Source organism: Crotalus tigris, unplaced genomic scaffold, assembly GCF_016545835.1.
Source record: "Crotalus tigris isolate CLP2741 ecotype Arizona unplaced genomic scaffold, ASM1654583v1 scf7180000023829.5930981, whole genome shotgun sequence".
Lineage (NCBI taxonomy): Eukaryota > Metazoa > Chordata > Lepidosauria > Squamata > Viperidae > Crotalus > Crotalus tigris.
This window is the reverse complement of record NW_024100213.1, coordinates 4,682,901-4,704,445: the sequence shown is the minus strand read 5'-3', so window position 1 is coordinate 4,704,445 and position 21,545 is coordinate 4,682,901. Positions and strand designations below refer to the sequence as shown.

The following is a 21,545-nucleotide window of genomic DNA, read 5'->3' as shown; positions in this document are numbered from 1 at the left end:
ACACTTTCATATCTCTCCAGCATCTTCCCAGACATTCTGGGAAAGAGCAATCAATTTCTAGCAAATGAGTGCAATCCTATGGTCAGTCCAGAACACTCTGTTTTCTTTAGGATGTGGTTTTGTTTTGTTTTGAGACTGATTTGTATTTGTCTGAACATCATCTAAGCAGGATTCTAATTTATCTTTTTCAATACTGAATGTATTCATTTCAATACAGTTTAAATGGGGGAGGCTGCTCCTTTAATAAAGTTTTTTTTCCTCTTAATAAATTTTCCCAAAGGGAAAAGGTCTGCATCTCCTAGCTGTTAATGCTTCTATACCACAGAACCCAGAGACAGCACAGTTATTATTATTATTTTTATTTTTATCTTTTAATCAACAGAAAGGCAAATTGGACATGAGAATCCTATCTTGCATACATGCTAGAGTTAGGTGAGGTCACCTTTTGATGGAATTAGGATTGTTTTTTTTAAAAAAAATAATATTTATTTATTTATTTATTTATTTATTTGAATAATGTATGGCTTCCCCTCTCACAGCAGTGATTCTGGGCAGGATACTCAATAATTAAAAACAACCAATGGGGCCCTGGTAAATGACATCTGCCCATCATAAAATTCACATCAATAATAGGACAGTACTACTTTCCTGGTCCAAAGGTCCATAGGGTTCTTTGGAGGAATACAGTTCCACAAGGCTGTCATAGAGAAAACTAACTTCTGAGTCCAACCTGATAACATTGTTTAATAGAGGAAACTTGCCCTTGGAACATGCTAAATTTTGTATGTCAGGCAGAAACAGTGGGATAAAGGTGGTCCCACAAACAACCTGGCCCTCTGCCATATGAAAACCCAAACAGCTTCTCCACCTTGTTCTCCACCTCCACCTCCAGGCTTCCACCTTGCATGCCTCAGCAAGTGGGATAAATGGACATCAAATGGCAGCTTGAAATCAATACATTTATTTAAAGCTTCTTTTTTAATTAATTCATTTATTTAAATTTATAAGCTTCTAAACTCCAATGTTTTTCTGTTTTTTGCATGGCGCACAGGAAAAGATACATAACTTGGGTAGATAGACAGGCAATTATTTTTCTAGATCTTTCCCTCCCCCTGTTTTTTTTTTTTTTTTTTTTCAGCAGAGAAATAAAGACTTGCACAAAGAAAAGTTTCTTTTCTTTCTAGCTTCTGGGTCAACTGGATAGCTAGGTCAAAGTTAGAGGCAGAGCTCTCCTGTCTGCTGTTGAAGAATGAAAACACTTCTCTGCTGGCAAGGCAGACATCACAATCAAAATTTATTTTAAAGTGTGTATATCAAATGCAATCAAACTTTTAGTTCCATCTGTAAGCATACATAGCAGCCAATATTGCTGAGCTGACAAGCGTTGCCATCAAAATATATGAGAAACTTCAACCATGTTAATCTGATAGTTGAGGAAAAAATTTTTTTCTCATAAATTCTTTTATATAACCTTTATAATATTCTTTCTGTATAAGAGTCATTTTAGTCAGCTACCTTTATTATGCAAAATATTCTGTGCTCATAGAGGGGGGAGGGGCAACTCTTTTTCTATAAAACATACAAGATGGCCTGAAAAGTAAGCAAACTAGCTTCATTGTTCATTTCTAGACCGGAATATAAAGACTATGGTAGATATGATGTTTGTTTCAGGTGAAGTTACATAAATCTTGTCAGCTCACTAGCAACGTTTAAAAGGGTATCTGATAAAATTGTCCTTGAGTGAACCACATATGTGATAATGTTGACTTCGAAACACCATTGAGCACACTGGCAATCTGAACATATGATTAATTTTCTGCATTGTACCATAACTCTGGCCGTGACTAATGATATCAGGCAAGAAGGAAAGCGAGTCCATAGGTTATAAATGGAGAAGTCATTTTCCATGTTCTTAACTCTCCATCTGATGTAGGAAGTAGTTTTTACCTTTGGGCCAAGGAAATGCATGACCATAGGACAGTTCTCCCTAGATGTTTTTGCAATATTTCAAAGAAATCCTGCACTATAATACAGAGGGGTCGGGGAGGGAGGGGGAGAGAGAGAGAGAAAGGGAGAGAGAATTATATATTATGACATATTAGCACAACATAAAGTTGATACTTAGGCACATGAAAGCCCCATGTACTTTTTATCTGTATCTCAGACAGTCTATTCGGTGTGGACTTCCAGCACTTCAGTCCCCATCAATGATGTAGCTTGATTTCCAAAGCACAACAAAGTCAGCAAGTTTATCTATTTATAATAAGAACTGGATGCAAGTATTGAATGCTTCTTTAAATCCTGATCTTTATGTCCTACAGCTAGTATATTTTTTTTAAAAAAAAAACCTACTTTATTATACCTGCACTTAGGTATACTAAAAAAGTAAACTTGACATCTAGGAAGTGAGACCTTTCCCACTTTGTTAGTGGTATTGTTTTGTAGCACCATGATTCTAGAGCTCCCAAATTATATAAAACCACAGAAACCACAGGATATAACCCACAGGAAACTGATTATTAAAAAGCCAAATTGTGAAAGAAATGATCAATGATAATTGTCTTGTCAAAGATTTATAAATTGTGCAGTGTGTTTTGAACTTTGCTGCATGATTTATAAATCATATTGCCTTTTCCAATGATTTTCATAGAAATGTGGATTTTCTATTTCTCCCTCCCCTTTTCTTTATACCTCAAACTGCTCAGACAAGCATAATTGTGAACCAGGAGCATAGCCATGAATGACCCAAATAGCAACAGCACTTAGACTTATATACCACTTCATAGTGCTTTACAGCTCTCTCTTGGCGGTTTACACAGTCAGCATATTGTCCCCTCCCCCCAACAATCTGGGTCCTCACTTTACCGACCTCGGAAGGAAGGAAGGCTGAGTCAACCTTGAGCCGGTCAGAATCAAACTGCTGGCAGTTATCAGAATTAGCCTGCAATACTACATTCTAATCACTGCACCACCACAACGTGATGTTGAAGTCATACATAAATTGTTCAAAAACCAAAATTATCACAACCATAATATCATTAGTTCAAAGTTAAGAAACACCAAGGAAAACATAATATTTAGAATTCACTACTTAATCATGTGTTTAGGGGGCTTCTCTTCAAAGTGTTCCCCCCTCAACATATCATATTACGTATATCTCAATATCAGTGTTTCTGAATATATTATTTGTATTATATGCAGATTATCTCTGTTATGTTTGCAGCATCTCAAATCTACTAAGCAAGTCATTTCACAGACTTGGAGTAAGCATGTTCCCTAAATCTTAAGACCTAATTCCAGCTTTCTTTCTGTTGGAATTCATTAAAATTATTATTGGATCATTCAGCTAGGTGGAAAAAAATAGGCAAATAACAATGTAGCAAGTTTCCAGCCATGGATTGAAGATTGCATTACATGAATTGATAAAAAAATAATTAAATGAATGGTTAAATAGGTGGAAATTAATGCCGGCTGTCCTTTAATGTTCTTATGGAATTACAGTATAAATGAAAGAGCTCCTATTTGCTTTGTATTTTACAGATAGTCAGGGCCTGGATCTGGAAATCTCCAAGGCAAACACCTTTGGATTCATTGGATGCATGTCTTCTGTACAGTATAACCATATTGCTCCACTGAAAGCTGCCTTAAGACATCCCAACCTAGCACCAGTGACAGTCCTGGGTTCATTGTCTGAATCAAACTGCAGGTCATTGGTTGAAGTAGATGAAAATACAGCAACTTCAATTTACTCTTCCTCAGGTATGTTCAGCACATTGTACAGGTAACTTGTTTAGTAATATTTCTTATTCGATGCTTAGTTTAATAGTAGATGATGGAAATATGGTATGTATAAAAATGGAACATGCTTTGATTTTTATAGATTAACAAGTTGTTTTATTCAAGAGATTCTAGGCAATATGCAAATAAGATGCAATATGGTATCTTAATTATGCTGACTACATCATTCCCATTCACCTCCCTGTTTCTACAAATAATAATAATAATTAGAATAGAGCTGGAAGGGACCTTGGAGGTCTTCTAGTCCAACACTCTGCTCAAGCAGGAGTCCTTATATAATTTCAGACAAGTGGCTGTCCAGTCTCTTCTTAAAAACCTCGAATGATGAAGTAGCCATAACGTTTGAAGGCAAGCTGTTCCACTGGTTAATTATCCTCACTATTAGGAAGTTTCTCCTTAATTCCAGGTTGCTTTTCTCCTTGGTCAGTTTCCATCCGTTGTTTCTTGTCTTGCCTTCTGGTGCTTTGGAAAAAAAATGATCCCTCCTCCTTGGGGCAGTGTCTCAAATACTGGAATATTACTATCATGTCCCCCTGGTATCCTATTTTCTATATTTGTGATGTGATGTTCATTAATAGGATAAGCAACCAGCCATGTAATTACCCACAGCATTGTTTCCAATGTGTCTGGAAAGTTCTGTGCCTCTTTATATATATATATATATATATATATATATATATATATATATATATATATATATATAGGTCTTTGGTTGTTCGGGTTTTCTCCCGCGTAAAATTGGAAGTGTCTTGGCGACATTTCGACGAAGTCCCATTCGTCATCTTCAGGCTGGTGTTTTCAGCTTCGTGCTTTGAGCAGCAATTTTACACGGGAGAAAACCCGAACAACCAAAGACCTACATACAAATACCCGCGAAAACCTCAGAAAACATATATATATATATATATATATATATATATATATATATATATATATATATATATATATATAGTGAAGATATAAAATGAACACCAGGGTAATAAAAACTAAAAGTTTTTAATAAATTAAAACTATAAAAGTTTTAAAAAGCGCCAAGCTTTCGCCGTCACCTGCCGGCATCCTCAGGGCTGGCGCGCCAGAGAATGAGAAGGTCTTTTTATAGGCATGTCGAGGTCTGCGCCCGGCTCCTCGATCTTGTCATCGGGCCTAATTGGTTCAGCTGTGTGCAATTAACCTGTACTTCTTTTCTCTTTTTGGTTGCATTTTTATCTTCATCCGTCTCCAACTCTCCCAACTCCGAATTAGCTAGATGGCAATTCCAGTTATTTCGGTTGCCTTTATATTCTAACCTCCCCTCAGGCTCAGGTGGTAGTGCACATTCTACATTCCTTTCTCCACCATATCTTGTCCGGTTGTTACTTCTAGGATCGCGTTCATTTCCGGTCTCAATACTTTCGTTTTTAATGTGTCCGTCATCCTGATGATCTCGTAAATTGCCACGGGTCCGGTGCAGCATGGGGGGGTGTTCCGCAAGGTGGAGGGATCGTCTCTTGTCCGTTATCATGCCCAGCTGTCTTGCGCGTGTCCTACTCCGAGTACTCGGTCCAGGGGGTATGTGCACAGCGGTCAAGCCGCGTCCCTCCTGGTTGCAGCGCTCTTCCTCAGTTCTCCCCTTTTTTACGTTATTAAAAGCATTCGTGTGTATTCTATGTTTTTAATAAATTAAAACTTTTATAGTTTTAATTTATTAAAAACTTTTACAGTTTTTATTACCCTGGTGTTCATTTTATATCTTCACTATGAATATTCCCAGGGTTCATATTTTTAACCTTTTTAATCGTATATATATATATATATATATATATATATATATATATATATATATATATATATATATGGTACAAATAAAATACGAACACCAGGAGAGTATAAATATAAAAATATACTTTACTAAAAGCTGCCAAGCTTTCGTTTGGAAACTCCAAACATCATCAGGGCTAAGGAGCCAGTAAACAATGATGACTTAAATGGGTTTTGCCGGCATCTGCACCCGGCTCATGGACTGCATCACCGGTCCCGGCCGGTTAATTAGTGTTCCAGATGTTTCTTTATTACTCTCCTTGCGCTTCCTTCTATGGTTCTTCCGGATCATTCCTTCCACTATCTCATTACTAACATTCATCTCCTCCACCACCCCTTTAACCGGCCGGGACCGGTGACGCGGTCCATGAGCCAGGTGCAGATGCCGGCAAAACCCATTTAAGTCATCATTGTTTACTGGCTCCTTAGCCCTGATGATGTTTGGAGTTTCCAAACGAAAGCTTGACAGCTTTTAGTAAAGTATATTTTTATATTTATATTCTCCTGGTGTTCGTATTTTATTCGTACCATAGACATACCCAGGAGTCGTATTTTTATACAAATTTTCCAGCATATATATGTATGTATGTATGTATGTATGTATGTATGTATGTATATATGTATGTTATATCAAGCTGAGTTGAGTAGTAGCCAGAATTTCTGTGATCTGGATAGGGGATTGAGTGGAAGTGAGCTGCATGCAAAATAAACTGGATATTATTCGTAGTAATTTTTTTACAATGTATACAATACAATAACTGCACAAAATAACAACATTAGTAATATGCTGTAACAAATTATTGCCTATAATAATATTACCATTGTCTTTGATCTTATTTGTAGTTCTTTGATCTTATTTGTAGTTCTTTCTTTGCTAAAATAAGCAGGCCATGAAATCTTTACTTTTGAGTCAGTAAAGCTACATGAATAGAATTTAAACACTGGAGGTTGACATTGCACAAAAGATATTTATTTAGTAACATCGTACTTTCATCAGGGTTTAGTTGTGGAAAACAAAAAAGATACGATAGGCAAGTGGAAGAATTATTAAACACATTTAATTGAATTCCCAGACTATTTAAAATCTGGGTTTTGGTTGTTTTTTTTTTTTTCAAAAATCAGCTTGTCAGTAAAGAGAATGAATGATGTTCCATGGAAGTGTAGAAAAATGGGGAGTTAATAAGTAAGGGTGTGGTTTGCCTACAACAGTGGTCCTCAACCTTTCCAGCTTGGCAGAATGGCAGGGGGGAGGGGATGGTTCCGGTGGACAAGTGCGCACACGTGGAGCTCCACTTGCACAAGCTTGCGCAATTGGATCTTCGTGTGTGTGTGTGTGTGTGTGTGTGTGTGTGTGTGTGTGTTCCTGCCACTTCCAGGCCCTGTTCTGAACAGGCCATGTCCCATTATTAAGCTGTGGCCCAGGAGCTGGGCCCCCCTGGCCTACAAGAAACTGATCCATACAAGCCTGTTTCTGGTCTGTATCTCGTCATCTGATAGGTTCGGAGTAGTTATCTAGAAAGAGAGATTTTTAACATTTTTTTTAAAAAAAATAATCACTCAGTATAATGAATTAGTTGCTTGAACTTTATCACCTCAGATAATCAGGAAATGTGTAGGCTGGCAGAAGCTGTTGTGTTATGCTTGTCTCTTATCCTCTCTGGTTTTAAGGAGAGACACATTATACCCTGATGATGATCCAAGCAGTTCATTTCCTGCTTGTAATAATTAAATACTCCCTTGGGCATCTTAAGTGTTTATTTTGGAAAGGAGAGGACATTGTAAAGCTAGGGTTAGTATTACTATAAGTTGGAAATGTGCATACATACACATGCACATACCCACGTGGCTTTCAGATCATTTTTCACCAAAGGATATTGATTTCCCAGGCTTGGTACTAGTGTTGCTATGAAAGTCTATCATATTTTTGTGTTTTTATTGGTTTGGCTCTTTTTGTCCACACTGCCTCACCTTGTTTTATGTTTTGAACAGGTTTTATTTTATTTTATTTATTATTTTATTTTTATTCTAAGCTGTCCTGAGTCTTCTGGAGTAAAAGTGAGTGGCCATAATACATTAAAATGAAATATAATTTAGTATAAATTATACTAAAATTCATTTCAGTATAAAAGAACAATATGTTCGTCTCCTACCCCAAAAAGGCATTCTATATTATAAAACCTACTTCAGCTTAAAGAGTGAATTATATAATCCAACAAACTCTTGTTGCTTCCAGTAAACTGGAAGGATATGTCCTGAAATGATTCTGTTTCTCTTTCCTATTTAATTACAAATTCAGCATTATTGCCTTGTTTCTTTTGTTCTAAAACTGTTTGGATTCCTTCCAAATCACCATTTCATTTCATTCATTGCGTCTGAGATATTATGAAGAAAACACTAGAATCTGTTAACAAGAAATAGTAACAAATTATTATAAGCTCCTTGTGTTGAATGAGTTCCATGTGCTTTCTCCCTCTTTTGTAGTCACTAGATTGTCTTGTCATAGCTGTTAAAAGCAATTCTGACTAATGCAGATTGGCAGCACCTTAAGTGTTTTTTCCAGGAATGTGTTAAAAGATGTGGGTGAGCTCTTTCTCCATGCAAATCTATTCTTATTTGCTAGTGCTCTAGAGTAAATGTGAGCAACTATTGTCAATCAAAGGCCCATGAAATTTGTAATGACCTGCCAGGATATAAGATGTATAAACAAACAAATAAATAAACAAGCCTAAAAATAGGCTATCTTGACTTTATTTTGTTTTATCTCTGCCTTCCCCCCCCCCTCTCTCTCTCTGCTCTCTTTCATTCTGTGTGTATGTGTATAGGAGAGAAAGAGAGATAATTACACCAAATATGCTATTTGAAAGCAATTAATTCTTAACTTTTTGTGTTGATTTCTTAGCTAACATTCTTAGCTAACATTAATTTGTATTAATTGGGCAAATACTATTTGTTGCCAAATGTTTATTTAACTGACGTGTTTCTTCTGAATGAACTTTATTAAAAGTCTGGCTTATTTTTCTGTGGTCACTGGATTTGAAAGGCATCATTTTCTCCTGTGGCTCAGAATCTTAGTTTTTTCATTCTGGGTAAGTTGCAATGAAACTGATAGACTCTTCCCAAAAAAGTCTGAGGCAGTTGCTAATCCACAAAAAGTTACAGTCATGGTTGAGAAGCTTTTCAGATCAATAGAGGTACCGTGTGGAAAAATGCCAAAGATTGTGGCGAATCAGCAAAAATTGGGTGCTTCAACTTGCACTTTCTTTCGATCCCAAGCCACCTTTGTATGCTATGAATACATTTGGGGATATTTTGAAATGCATTACCATCATTATTTCTGTGTAATTCACTTGACTAATATGAGATAAGTTCCAGAGTGATGCGCCAAAGACACATGTATAGAAAAGTTAGGGTTTTTTATTTATTTATTTCTGTGCAAAATACAACCAGATTGTTGTTGTTATTGTTTGGGGGGGCGGGGGGGTTGAGAGGGGGGAATCTCTGCAGTGGAAAATATGCACTGGTCAGCATGTCTCCATCTCCTGATTCTGCAGAATGCAGAAGAGACTCAAAGTGGAATTTACTGCCAATGGGTTTTCATCTATCAATCTGAAATGAATTCTGTTTACTACTTATGCCTCTGGGTAAAAAGATATCCAGTTATTCATGCATACATCTCATTGCAAATACATAGTTTTCCTTCCATTTTTAATGTTACTTCCTCACTTAAAAAAAACACTTTCTAATATAAAATATAAAATTTAAATTCACTTCTACGTTAAAAAAAATAAATGATTAATTAAAAATAACCAGAAGGGAATATTTCTTAATTCTAATATTGTTTTATTAATTTAAGAATATATAATCAGAGGCCTCAGGCTTTTCAGTGACTCCCAGGAACTTTATAAGAATTGCCATAAGCTGTAGTTTCCTATGTGATGGAAAAGAAAAAATAAAGGGGAATAAGCAACTAAAATTTTATTTTACTTACATTTAACTATAATCATATCAACTAAGTTGTTTTATTTAATTTTAAATAAAATTAAATTTATGCAAGCCAGATGTAACAGTATGTAACAGTATGTTGGCTTGTTCAGATCAAAGATTCTAAGTTGCATAGAATTAGGTGAGCATGGTTTAATTAAAACAAGCTTTGGTTGTTCTTGTGACATACTGGCTGACATGTGTCCAAATTATCCTTACTGACAGCAGGGAATAATAAATGGATAATAGGTATAACTAAGGGTAGTATCCTCTATAACTTACTAAAAAACATGAAAGCTTTGATTGATCAAAGCCATGATGGGCAGAGAATGTCAATATCTATCAGCCCAGCTGGAGATCATCAGCTTATAGCAGAGTATAACTTGGTATATAAGACAGGTAAATGAGAGGGGGGGAGGGAGAGAGAGAGTGAGAAGGAGGGAGGGAGGGAGGGAGAGAGAGAGAGAGAGAGAGAATCATGCATTATGTTTCTTTATTGTTTAATATATGGATATGTTTATAGATGTCTGGAGGCTGTACTCACAGTCATTCATACGTTCCTCATATCCCAGTTGGAATAGTTCAATGCACTCTATCTGGAGTTACCCCTGAAAAATATTCAGAACTGTCAGCTGGTGCAAAATGCAGGAGTACAGACAGTTGTGGGTGCCTGTTGTTTAGCATATGTGACACCTCAGTTCTGTGAGCTGCATTGGTTGCCAGTTGGATTCCAGGTACAATTCAAAATTAGTACATATATGGTTGAAGAGTAGTTGATTAATTTTCTGTCAAGATCAGAGTGAATGAAATAAAACAAAATTTATTTTATTATCTTGGCTGCATCCACATGTTTTTGGAAGATGGCCTCTGGGATGTCTCTCAAAGGTCAAGTATGAGTTTCAGCCAGAAAAAAAGATTAGCACCTTAGTGGTATAAGCATTACCTTGGTTTTCCTTATGAATTACAGATCCATTTGGGAAGGCCGATGATAAAGAACCACTCAGCAATGGTGTCAGAAGCGATTCAGCCATCATTGGAGGTAAGTTGACCAAATCATGTTTTTTTTTTCAATCAAGAGCTGTGGTGGTGCAGTGGTTAGAATGCAGTATTGCAGATTAATTCTGCCATCTGCCAGCAGTTCAATCCTGACTGGTTCAACGTTGACTCAGCCTTTCATCCTTCCAAGGTCAGTAAAAAGAGGACCCAGATTGTTGCGGGCAACATGCTGACTCTATAAACCACTTAGAGAGGATTGTAAAGCACTATATTGTCTCAGTGCTATTGCTATTCCAATGCAGCTTGCCTTAGTGATTCTTCAACCCTCATTTTCTTTTAAGTGGCTATAACTACTAAAAGAACTTTCTCTTACATTTATCAATTGTCCAATATTTCTGATTTGAAGTTGTATGTAGGCAGGGTAGAGGAAAAATAATATTTCTAAATTTTTATAGGATTTCTTTTCTTTTCTTTTTGCTGTTTTAATCCTGCTGAAAGCCATGGAGAATGCAATTACATGTGCCACTCCCAGTGATTTCTTTATCCATCCACAATTTTATCTCTAGCAACATCAGAAATGTGAGCATGGAAAAGCAAAATATTATTGGCAGGATCTGTCCTTTTTATCTTAGTTTGCTTTTCCTCAGGAGGAATTCCTAACCATTGAAAATGGATTGTAACTAATTGCCAGCTAATGCAGTTGTCCTGTAACTGTTTCTATTGCTAATGTGGCCAGAGCTTTAGAAGATAGCTTAGATCGGTTTTGTGTTCTGCAGCATAGTTCCAAAAAGCATTTTGAAAGATGAGCACAATTTTCTGATTTTATTTGTGGCCACTCATCTTCTTTGTCTCATTGCACAGTTCAGTGAAGTAGTTTCAAAGTTTATGACCCATTGGACTTCACAATTAAGTAATATGAATTAGAGTACCAAAGAGAAAGTAATTGAATTAGTACTACATCCATTAAGGATTGACCATCCCAATCCAATTGAATGAATATCCAATTTCGGCCAGATTGACTTGAGACCATGAATGTTTTAACTCCCCTCAATAGTAATTATGATAATTGAAAATTCTTATCAATGGATAACTTCTATTTGTAGGCAGATTGGTACTTAGATGCCATGGAAACTTGGTAACAAAGTATATTCATTTAGGCTTCATCTGGGAGGAGAGGATTGGCTATTCCCAACATCATGTGAGCAGATTTCCACAATGGTTCTCCTCTCTTTCCTCCTGCATGAGTACCACCCTTACCTCTAGATGTCTCACCATCTACTGAAGACCTCAAAATCTCAAAAGTATATTTAGAAGCCATATGAGGGACTGCAGAATAGCTTGCCATTTTCCTAATCAATACTCACCAATGAAATAGCAGTGAAATCTTGCATAATAATAATTTGTGCATGAACAATGTTTGCTGGAGTAATTCAGCATGAAATATAGTGCAGCCAGGTTTGGCTGGTTCTCTGTTGAGATCAGGAAGAAGTTGAGGTTTAGTATAACAAACTTGTAGGATTATAGACAAAGTTCACTTTAAATGTAATATAATCAGAATAGAGCTGGAAGGAACCTTGGAGGTCTTCCAGTCCAGCCCCCTGCTCAAGCAGGAGTCCCTATATCATTTCAGACAAGTGGCCATCCAGTCTCTTCTTAAAAACGTTGAGTATAACACATTTGTATGACTATAGGCAAATTTCACTTCAATAGCAACAGTGAACTTCACAACAAAACGAAATCTATTCTGCTGAATAGGCCACTTACCTCACTCTGAATTTCTCTTTATGTTCATATTTTGTCTTTTGCACCTCAGGTGTTATTGCAGTTGTGATCTTCATCATCTTTTGCATTGTGGCCATTATGAGCAGAGTCCTCTATCGGCACAAACAGACTCATCGGAACAGCCAGACAAAGGAAAAAGAGTATCCAGAACACCTTGACCGTTCTTTTAAGACTGAGGTTGACTTACAGAACCCAGTGAGCGAATGCAAACGAGAATACTTTATCTAAAAGACTCCCTTGTTACACTTTGGCATTTCCATGATGATGATAGTAGTGGTGGTGGTGATGGTGTTTTTAATCCGTTACTTTGGAATTTCCCCACTCTTTGGAAAGAACTAATAGACACTGAAGATATAGGCAGAACTGCACTGTTCTCCATCCAAGGTCACCATAGATAACACCTAACTGCTCAAGCAAACATGTATTCTAACTTTGTTTGTCATTACATGCATGGTTGACTATTTAGTTTCTGGATTTCTGAAATGTTGCTTTCTGGACCATTTCATGTTGGACCTGAGTGATATATACTAGAGGTAAAGTGTGCAAGTTAATTATTTAGCATTACAGCTATTGCAACAAGGTAGTGTGAAAGAATAAGATCGAATTATCTCACTAAAACGTATTTAAGATGAGCCAAATCCTTTGTTCTGCAAATAGGCATAATTATATTTTGTGTCTGTGGTGCTCTGCTGAATTTGCAAACTAAGGATCTGGAACAACTTTTTATTTTATTTTATGTTCCTTTTGATCACTTCCTTTCCTTCAAGCTGAAACATTTGTCCAACACAAGGTCAGAGTTTGCAAAACCATATTACTTTCTGCAGAGAGAGCTGAGACCAATGGGATAAATCTGTCAAGTGCTTGCCCTCCTTGCATAACCCCTTTAGATTCTGGGTCAGTTTGGCTCAAGAATCACCTGGCACTCAAGGTGGGCTTGTGAAGACTCTGAGACACAGCCTGGCTTTTGTAAAAGACATGCCTCAATCACTCATGTCCTCCAGGATAGAAGAGCTTACAAGCCTTCAGTAGAATTGGCCTAAAGTTGGAGAAGACAGAAACATTTCCATTGGGCTTGAGGATCCAGCGATGCCTCTGGCTTTCCAAAATAATTTGTAAGTGTTCTTCATCTAAGGGTCACTTGGTTTTTTTCTTTGAAGGGATAATTTATGACTGGGCCAGAGGAGCCCTGTGAGGAGGGCCAAGGAGGCGGGAGATGTGTCATGTGCTCAGTGTTTCAGCAAATCCAGAGAGGCCCAAGCCTGCCCAATGAATGCATAACCCCTGAGCATCACCATTCCCATTAGTTTCTTGGGGAATGGCAACTTCCTCCTCCTTGTTGCGCCTCTCTGCTCTCCCTCTTGGGCAAAATCCAAAGGGCCTTGAAATGGGACTTAAGCAGTGCTCCTCTGTACCACCTTCAATGTAGGTGTGACTCGGGATGTGCAACCTGTCTGCGAGCCCTTCATGAAACCACATTTAAATAGGCCTTAAGGGACTTCAGGGACACAGACGACCAGCCTCTCTTTCAATTTTCTGAAGTGGCATAGGGTTTCTTGTCTGACTAGAAGATCTCCAAGGTCCCTTTCAACTTTATTATTATTATTATTATTATTATTATTATTATTACCATCATCATCATCATCACTCCTGGAGTGTAGCTAAAATTGCCCCACCCTGGAAACCCACATGTAAATTTTCACTTTTTTTTCTTTCCCTGTTAATTTTGATGTGGAACTTTTTGATTTGAAAATTGTCCTCCTCCCTCCCTCCCTCCCTCCCTCCCTTTATTTTTAATGTAGCATCTTGAATGAGGAGAGTTCCTCAAGTATTCAGTCTAGGGAAACAGTTCCACCACATTTCTGATGGTGTTTATAGCTGAATAAAATCAACATTTTTTTTTTCAGAAATGGTACTTCCCATGATAGAAAGAACCAAAACATCAGGGAGGATGGGTTTTGTGACATTTACTTAAGTAACAAACCTGGCAGTTTTTCCATTTCAACAGAATGATTAATGGGAATGATCAGATACAGAGAGAGAGAGAGAGAGAGAGAGAGAGAGAGAGAATTCCCATATTATGCTGTGGCAGTGTTTTGATAAAGTCAATGTAATTTTGCAATAATGAATGTTGCCACTACTTTCAGCAATGATTGTGGTAGGGAGTCTGACTCATGCAGGGTATGGATTTGCTGTCCCAATTTAAAGCCTTGGTTATAATTTCTCTATTGTGGTAAATCACCCATTGAAAAAGAAAAGAAAATTGCATGCACAGACAAACATTCTCCAACAACCTTCTCCACTTTTATGGAAGAAAACATGGTCCTATGGAAAGGAGGATCCCCTTCCTCCCCCCATGCATTATAGAAAAAAGATTGTTCAATCAAAAGTCCATCTTATAAAGTTAGATGCAATCAATAATTTTTACTGGATCGTGAAGCAATAGCTGAGCCAGAGGCATTAGCCCCTTCAATTCATAGACACTTTAGCAGCTTCTTAGGTATTAGGACATTGTGTAATCTCTCACATAATAAATGGCTTAGTGATGCTGCTAAGAAATGACATTTGCACTTAATTTAGATGCAAACATTAAAGGTGGTGGGACCAAGCACTAGATATATAAATATAAACAAAATCTCCACAGTTTAAATGCCAAGGCTTACCCCTGCAAATATGTTTTGAAAAAATGTGAATTTCCTAAAGAACACATTATTATCAAAACCATCTTGTCTCTTTTTAATAATATGTAACTTAATTTCCGAGATGAGATCCACACATTTTAAAATTGCCAAGGTTGAGAAATACTATTCTAGATCATTGTCTAGATTCCTTTTTGGTTCGTATTTATATCTATTTCATTTTGAATCTTCTACCAAGGATTGGATTGACTGACTGACTGACTTTATTTAAAATCTTATGCCTCCCATCTCCTCTACAAGGTGACTCTGGGTTGCTTATGATCCCTGATGCCAGAGATTTGCAATTCTTTTGCAGCCAAGAATCATCTTTGGCCTGAGAATGAATTGATCCAGAAAAAATATTAAATTTAGCTTAATTATAATGTCAGTTTCAAGTGAGACTGTTAGTACAATTCTTTTTGGTATATTTAATGTTTTTTTTTTTTCTGCCATATTAGAAAATGCAGTTGGACCCCCAAAACTTGAGAAGCCTTGCTGAAGGCTCTGGAAAGCCACATCAATCCTGGATTTCCAGGTTGTACATTCCCAGTTTAAACTAAGTCTGCAATCAGACTTTGTGTGCTGAACTGTATGTGTCTGTGTGCTGATTGTCTAGTTTGGCAAAGAAATACATGTTTATTCACGATATCCCATATAGTACCCAGTCCCTCTCATCTGTGCAATATTTGTATCAGCATAGTACTGGACTTTGTACAAAGATTTTATATGACTATTAAGTTTTGTTTTATTTAGTTCTGTTTTTTTTCTCTTTGTTTGCTTCCCACCCCCACCCAAGACAGGTTATGAAGCAGAAACTAGATTTTCGGGTTGAATTTGTTTTTGTTTGATTGATTTTTATAGCTGCCCATCTCAACAAACAACTCTAGGCATCTCACAATTCAGAAAAGAATTGATAATAATTCTTTCTCCAAAGCATAGAAATTCTGTAATTTAGTGGGATGTAATGATAAAAATAGCAAAAATGTCAGAGATGATTTTTTGGCTATTCTCGATCATTCTCAGTCATCAAAATTCTCCTGCTTTTATTTTAGTTTTGAAGTGCAATTCAAAGCATCTGTTTTCTTCAATAGAAATTACACTTCTCTGAGTTCTGTTAGGTGATTCTTCTGTTGGGCTCATTAAAGAAATGCAAACAGCTAGAGAGGCTGCAGAACAATAGGGAAATGTGTGATAGTCGGGAAGACAAAAGGGGAAAAGTGCCTTCAGCTATCTCCCATTTTAAGTAACCTTAACGCATGATAGGAAGAGACAACTGTATTTCATTCAGTTGCAAAGAGTCAATTGAATGAAAAGCATAGAAAAATCATGGCTAATATGGTGCACTGCATCACCTGCTTTTCTTAGGTGAAGATCTGATATAGAACTGGAATTTAAATTTCCCATCCCATCTTGACAGGTGATCCAGGAAGATATGGAGAATCTCTTATCTGAAGATAGATTTATAATCTTTGAGTTTGTTGTCTTGCTAGTGAATTTACTCACTGCTATTACTGAATCTTTCTATCTGGAAAGAGAATCTCTCATCCAGCTCTCAACTGCAGTTTGATGCTTTAGGACAGGGCTGTCAAACGCGCAATGTCACGTGACATGTCGCGGCATATCACGACTTTTTTGCCATTGCCAGCAATGGGGTGGGCGCAGTTTCGCTATGATGCATCCGGCTCGCAGGCCGGCAGTTTGACACCCTTGCTTTAGGATGAAGAAATCTTTCTCCTTCCAGGTTGTTGCTTCATTTTGGGTGATGTCAGCAGCATTTCAGCCTGTAATTAACATTCTTATTTGTTATCCAATTGAACATGGATGGCTCAAGAATTCTGGGAATTGAAGTCCACAAGTCATAAAAAAGCCACAGTTGCCTACCCCTGGTCTATCCTGATAAGCCACCTGGAATTTAACAAGTGATTCTGGGCAGCAAATAATCTTTCAAAACAATTCCAGTCGTCAACAATAGGCAGTCATCAACTTACATCCAAAATTGGAACTAGAATTTCCATTGCTAAACAAGGCCGTTGTTGAGTGAATCATACAAAATTTTATGATCTTTTGGCCACAGATGTGAAGCGTATCACTGCAGTTGTTTACATGAATCATGCCATTGTTAAAGTGACTTCAGCTTTCCCCCATTCCTGCCCCTCTGTTGTTCCACAGTAGCAAATATCCATTTAAACAGAAAATTTTCAGATGTTTCTCCAAAAGTCAGGATAAAAAGATCAAAACTTGCCTCGATAGTAAAGGTATTCCATACAGTTGATGCTATAACCCAAGGGTCTTCAAACATGGCCCTTTTATGACTTGTGGACTTCAATTCCCAGAATTCCTCAGCCAGAGTGCCTGGCTGAGGAAATCTGGCAGTTGAAGTCCACAAGTCATAAAAAGGCCAAGTTTGAAGACCCCTGCTAAAACCCAAAAGACTTGTCATCTTGTCTTCCCTCATTTCGCACAGGAGCAGCAACTTGAGCAGGGTCTCTCTCTTGATCTAACAAGAAAACTCAGACATTTTGAACAAGGCAGTTCCTAAGATATCCTAGTGCTACACCATATAGAGCTTTTAAAGTCATCTAAGTGAGTGGCCAAAGCAGATCTAGTACTAATCAATGCCACAACTTAATTACTTCCTTTTGTTTTAAATCTTTTAATCATCTCCATTGGATCCCCCAAAGTATACCTAACAAATGTAGACTTATTTCTCTGGCACCACCGTCTTATCCATACAGTGAACTCTGTCTACTAGGCCTGGATAGAACAAAATAGACTACCTTAGCAGTTCTGGGACTTGCCTACAATTAGAAAGGCTATTGGCCTCCTCTTCTAGGAGAGACCAACAACCCATCCCAATGCTTTTGATGCAACATGGAGCACAACTGTTCTGTCCCCTTCCCCACCAGCCCTATCAAGCAGCCTATCTATAAAGTGTCTGATATCTTCCATCTTTACACTAAGTAAACAAATTACCAGGTGATTTACATGATACCACAAACCCATTTGCCTGTGTTTTTAATGATTAAACCACTCACAACTAAAAACTCTCCATCAGCCAGAGGAGTTCCATGGTATGAGAAGATATAGGTCTATCACCCAATGATTGGGATCCATCTATGATGACTTTTCCCTTAACCTTAAAGTTCTGTCTTTCTTCTTCAAGCCTCTTTTTCCCTAGCAGAAGACAACTATTATCCTGGCAGATCTCATGTATTCTATATGTTTCTCTGCCTTTGTTTATACATCTCCAATTCAGCCACTGAGTTTCAAGGGAATGGGCTTGCTTCCCAAAGGCCAAAAACTCATTGCCCCCAGAACAAACCCATAACTTATGTCCAACAGCCAAATGATTGATATTGGAGTCTGGATCCAATAAACTGGATAACACACCCTCCCTTTCTAATTTTCTAGTTTTGTGCAACTTACTGTTTTTTACTATTCTTTTTTAAGGAACTGTTGAATTTGAAGACTGATTCCTATGTTAGACTTCTATAGAACTTGACGCACTGGCTTCATTACCCAGTAGCTAAACTCCCCTTGCTCATCAGTCTCCAGAAATCATCCCCCGTAGAATTCCTTCACAAGCCTTCCCTGCTCCCCTATTAGCTAGTTTTGTTCATGAGCTCCCATCTGTTTCTCCTGTTTCCAAAAGGTGCTGACAGGGTCTGCATAAAACTGATGGCAATTTTCTGGAAAGAAGGAGAAAAGCAGTAGAAGGAAGGTATGTTTGAAAATCATTGTTTCCTCTAAAGCAGGGGTTCTCAACCTTGGCAACTTTAAGACTTGTGAACTTCAACTCCCAGAATTCCTCAGCCAGCAAAGCTGGCTGAGGAATTCTGGGAGTTAAAGTCCACAAGTCTTAAAGTTGCCAAGGTTGAGAACCCCTGCTTTAGAGGATCTGTAGATAAGATGCTTTCTACCCAAAGCTTAATTGTCCTCAACCACTTCTATGTATAGAATTCACTGAAGAATACTATCTCATGTAACCTTCAACAACCAGCAGACCCTGTCCTTCCATTTGCTTAATATTTGATAACGAGGAGCTTTCCTAATGTAATTTGTAGCTATGGTGATACTTAGTAGATGTATGTCTGTATTTCCAGCTTCTCTTGCCCATACAGATAAATAAATAGCATTTCTTCAGGTTAAATTCTGAATTATGGCTAATGGCAGGGGTGGAGTGAGATAAGGGAAGAAGAACAAGGGAGAAGCCCAAAGAGTTCCAGGTATTAATTAGTTCTTTCTCTTTTTAAGGATTGCACATTTTTCCTCATTATTTTGACAGTCCTTTGGTCAGGTCATTTTATTTTATATGATTTCACTAACAGGGAACCATTCATTCGTGGCTCATTTAATTGCATTCTGAAAAGAGGAAGGAGAAAGAAGTAGAATTCACATTTTTATTCTAATAACTTTTCCTCCTATAAATTATTGTGCCATATTTTCCCCTTATTCAACACAGCTGTTATAAATCACCCGTTTGCTCTGCTGCACATTCTTTTTTTTTCCCTTGATAGAAAAGTCCATTGAAAATGTACCAAATTTAGCCCCAAGCTGAATCTCTAATGAGATCAAAAGAGAAGTTCTGGACAATAAACCAGAGTTGGATTCTGAATCCTTATATATGCACACTAGCAGATACACACATGCATATAGATCACACCAGCAGACAGACAAACACACAACTCACACACTTATATACAGGTACAGACATTCTATCTCGCTTCATTGGTCACACAGAGTTTATATTACAAAATGAATCTCTAGTTTCTAGCTCAGAAGCATTTCAAGTTCTCTTCTGCAGAAATTGGTCTACTGTATCTAGTCTGGGGAACTATTTGTTTGTTTATACCCTGCTTTTATTATTTTTATAAAAATCTCAAGACAGTGAATACACATAGTAGGCTCTGCAAATATTCATTTTGGGGTTCACTGCAAGCATTCTAATGCATGAATAAAAACATTGGGGACAGAGTTTGCCCCTGTGGTACAGTCGCATTGAAGGAGAATTTACAAGGGCCGAAAAAGCATGCAAGTACTTTTTTAATCCAAACTTTGAATCCTTAAGTGACTTACCTTTCTGAACACACAGATCTAACGCAATCCTTTCAGCTTCTAAGGCAGAGAGAGACTTTATACTCACCAATTTAGAGAGTCCATTAAACCTTACTGAGCTTGCTGTCCTATTTTCTTATCTTAATTTGTTAACTACACAATGTTGCATTGTATGCTGTTAATTGGAGGCTTTCTTGCATAGGAAAGACACTATGTGTCCTACATAATACACTGTGCATTAAATAGAAGCAGTTTAATTAGACCCATTGAAATCAATAGAATGAAATTAGCATAAATCTTAAAACCTTGAATTTCATTCCTATCTCATTAAAAGGCATTATATTACTTGTTTTCTGGCTTTGATGTATCATCTTGGCACTTACTAAGCTTACACAAGCAATCTAAAGGATTTAGGTAGTTAATATGAAATATATCCTATCAGGAAGAATTTGATTGCTAGTGTCATCAAAAGACTTATATCTGCCGTATGCCTTTGTACGTCAGAATAATACTTTAGTCCATTTGAAGCATAATGGTTTTATTTGCAATTTCTCCCAAAACAAATTAGATTTTAATGGAAAAGAGAACAATATTATTTAATATAATTTATTGTTATATTCAATCAAGCTGAAATATTAGCTACAAAATTATATGGATGATTTTTTTCTATTTTTGTCCAAAGGAAGAATATCCCCAAGTAAATTTTCACTTAAAACAGACACATTGATAAACTGATGGCATGAAGGCTTTTTTTCTAATTGTTCTCCCTCTTTTGAATTCCAATTCAGTTCAGTTAACAGAAGAGCTGTGAAAAAGTCCTTCCATCTATAGAAGAATATTGTTGGATAGAACTATTTATTTCAGAACATAAACACATTAACATGGACTCATCAGATTCCTCATTCTTAGCGGGAGGGGAATGGAAGCAAAAATGCCACTATTTGAGTCATAACATTTATCCAAGTCCCATTTTATTATTTGGCTTGGTTTCCATTGCCATTCCAGATGAGTTCTTGGATGCATCGTTTTATAACTTTTCACTATTTTTTTAAAACAAATTTTATTGTTTTTTTATTTCTTAAAACAAAGTATTCAGGACACACTGTGGTGCTGGGATAATCAAACATCCTAGAACAAAACATATATACATAGTACAATCAATACACAAATAATCCCTCTCTTTTTCCCTCAAATAGCATAGTGTATTTAAAATATCCAATTCTAGCTTAAATTTATTCAACCTGAATCTGTTTTTAACCTTTATAAATTTACAATACCGTAATCAAATTAATTTTAAATAAAGATATTTTCAATTCAGCTATCCCTTCCAAATATGTTCTACTTTCTTAATTTTATCAAAATCTTGTTTATTTCTTCTTCCACTAATCTCCCCTGTTTAAAGTAAAATATTAATCTATCCTATACCTATCTAATCCATCAATTAATCAATCTCTGTAA

The 21,545-nt window shown here is 36.9% G+C and overlaps 1 protein-coding gene and 1 long non-coding RNA gene across 4 annotated transcripts in view; one reads left to right on the top strand and one right to left on the bottom strand.

Moving 5' to 3' along the window:
* CNTNAP5 (contactin associated protein family member 5) overlaps window positions 1-18,672 on the top strand; it is a 382,046-nt gene extending 363,374 nt beyond the window's left edge. For all 3 annotated transcript variants that reach the window (XM_039321794.1, XM_039321793.1, XM_039321792.1), the window contains 3 exons: window positions 3,541-3,759; window positions 10,547-10,618; window positions 12,389-18,672. In XM_039321794.1, the coding sequence (XP_039177728.1) occupies window positions 3,541-3,759; window positions 10,547-10,618; window positions 12,389-12,585 (488 nt within the window). In that variant the 3' untranslated portion in view covers window positions 12,586-18,672. The remainder of the gene's footprint in view (window positions 1-3,540; window positions 3,760-10,546; window positions 10,619-12,388) is intronic.
* Window positions 18,474-21,338, bottom strand: LOC120298267. The gene is made up of 2 exons (XR_005554023.1): window positions 18,915-21,338; window positions 18,474-18,776 (listed from the first exon to the last, which is right to left on the bottom strand). It is a non-coding gene; the product is annotated as an uncharacterized LOC120298267 (long non-coding RNA).
* Window positions 21,339-21,545: the final 207 nt, after the last annotated feature.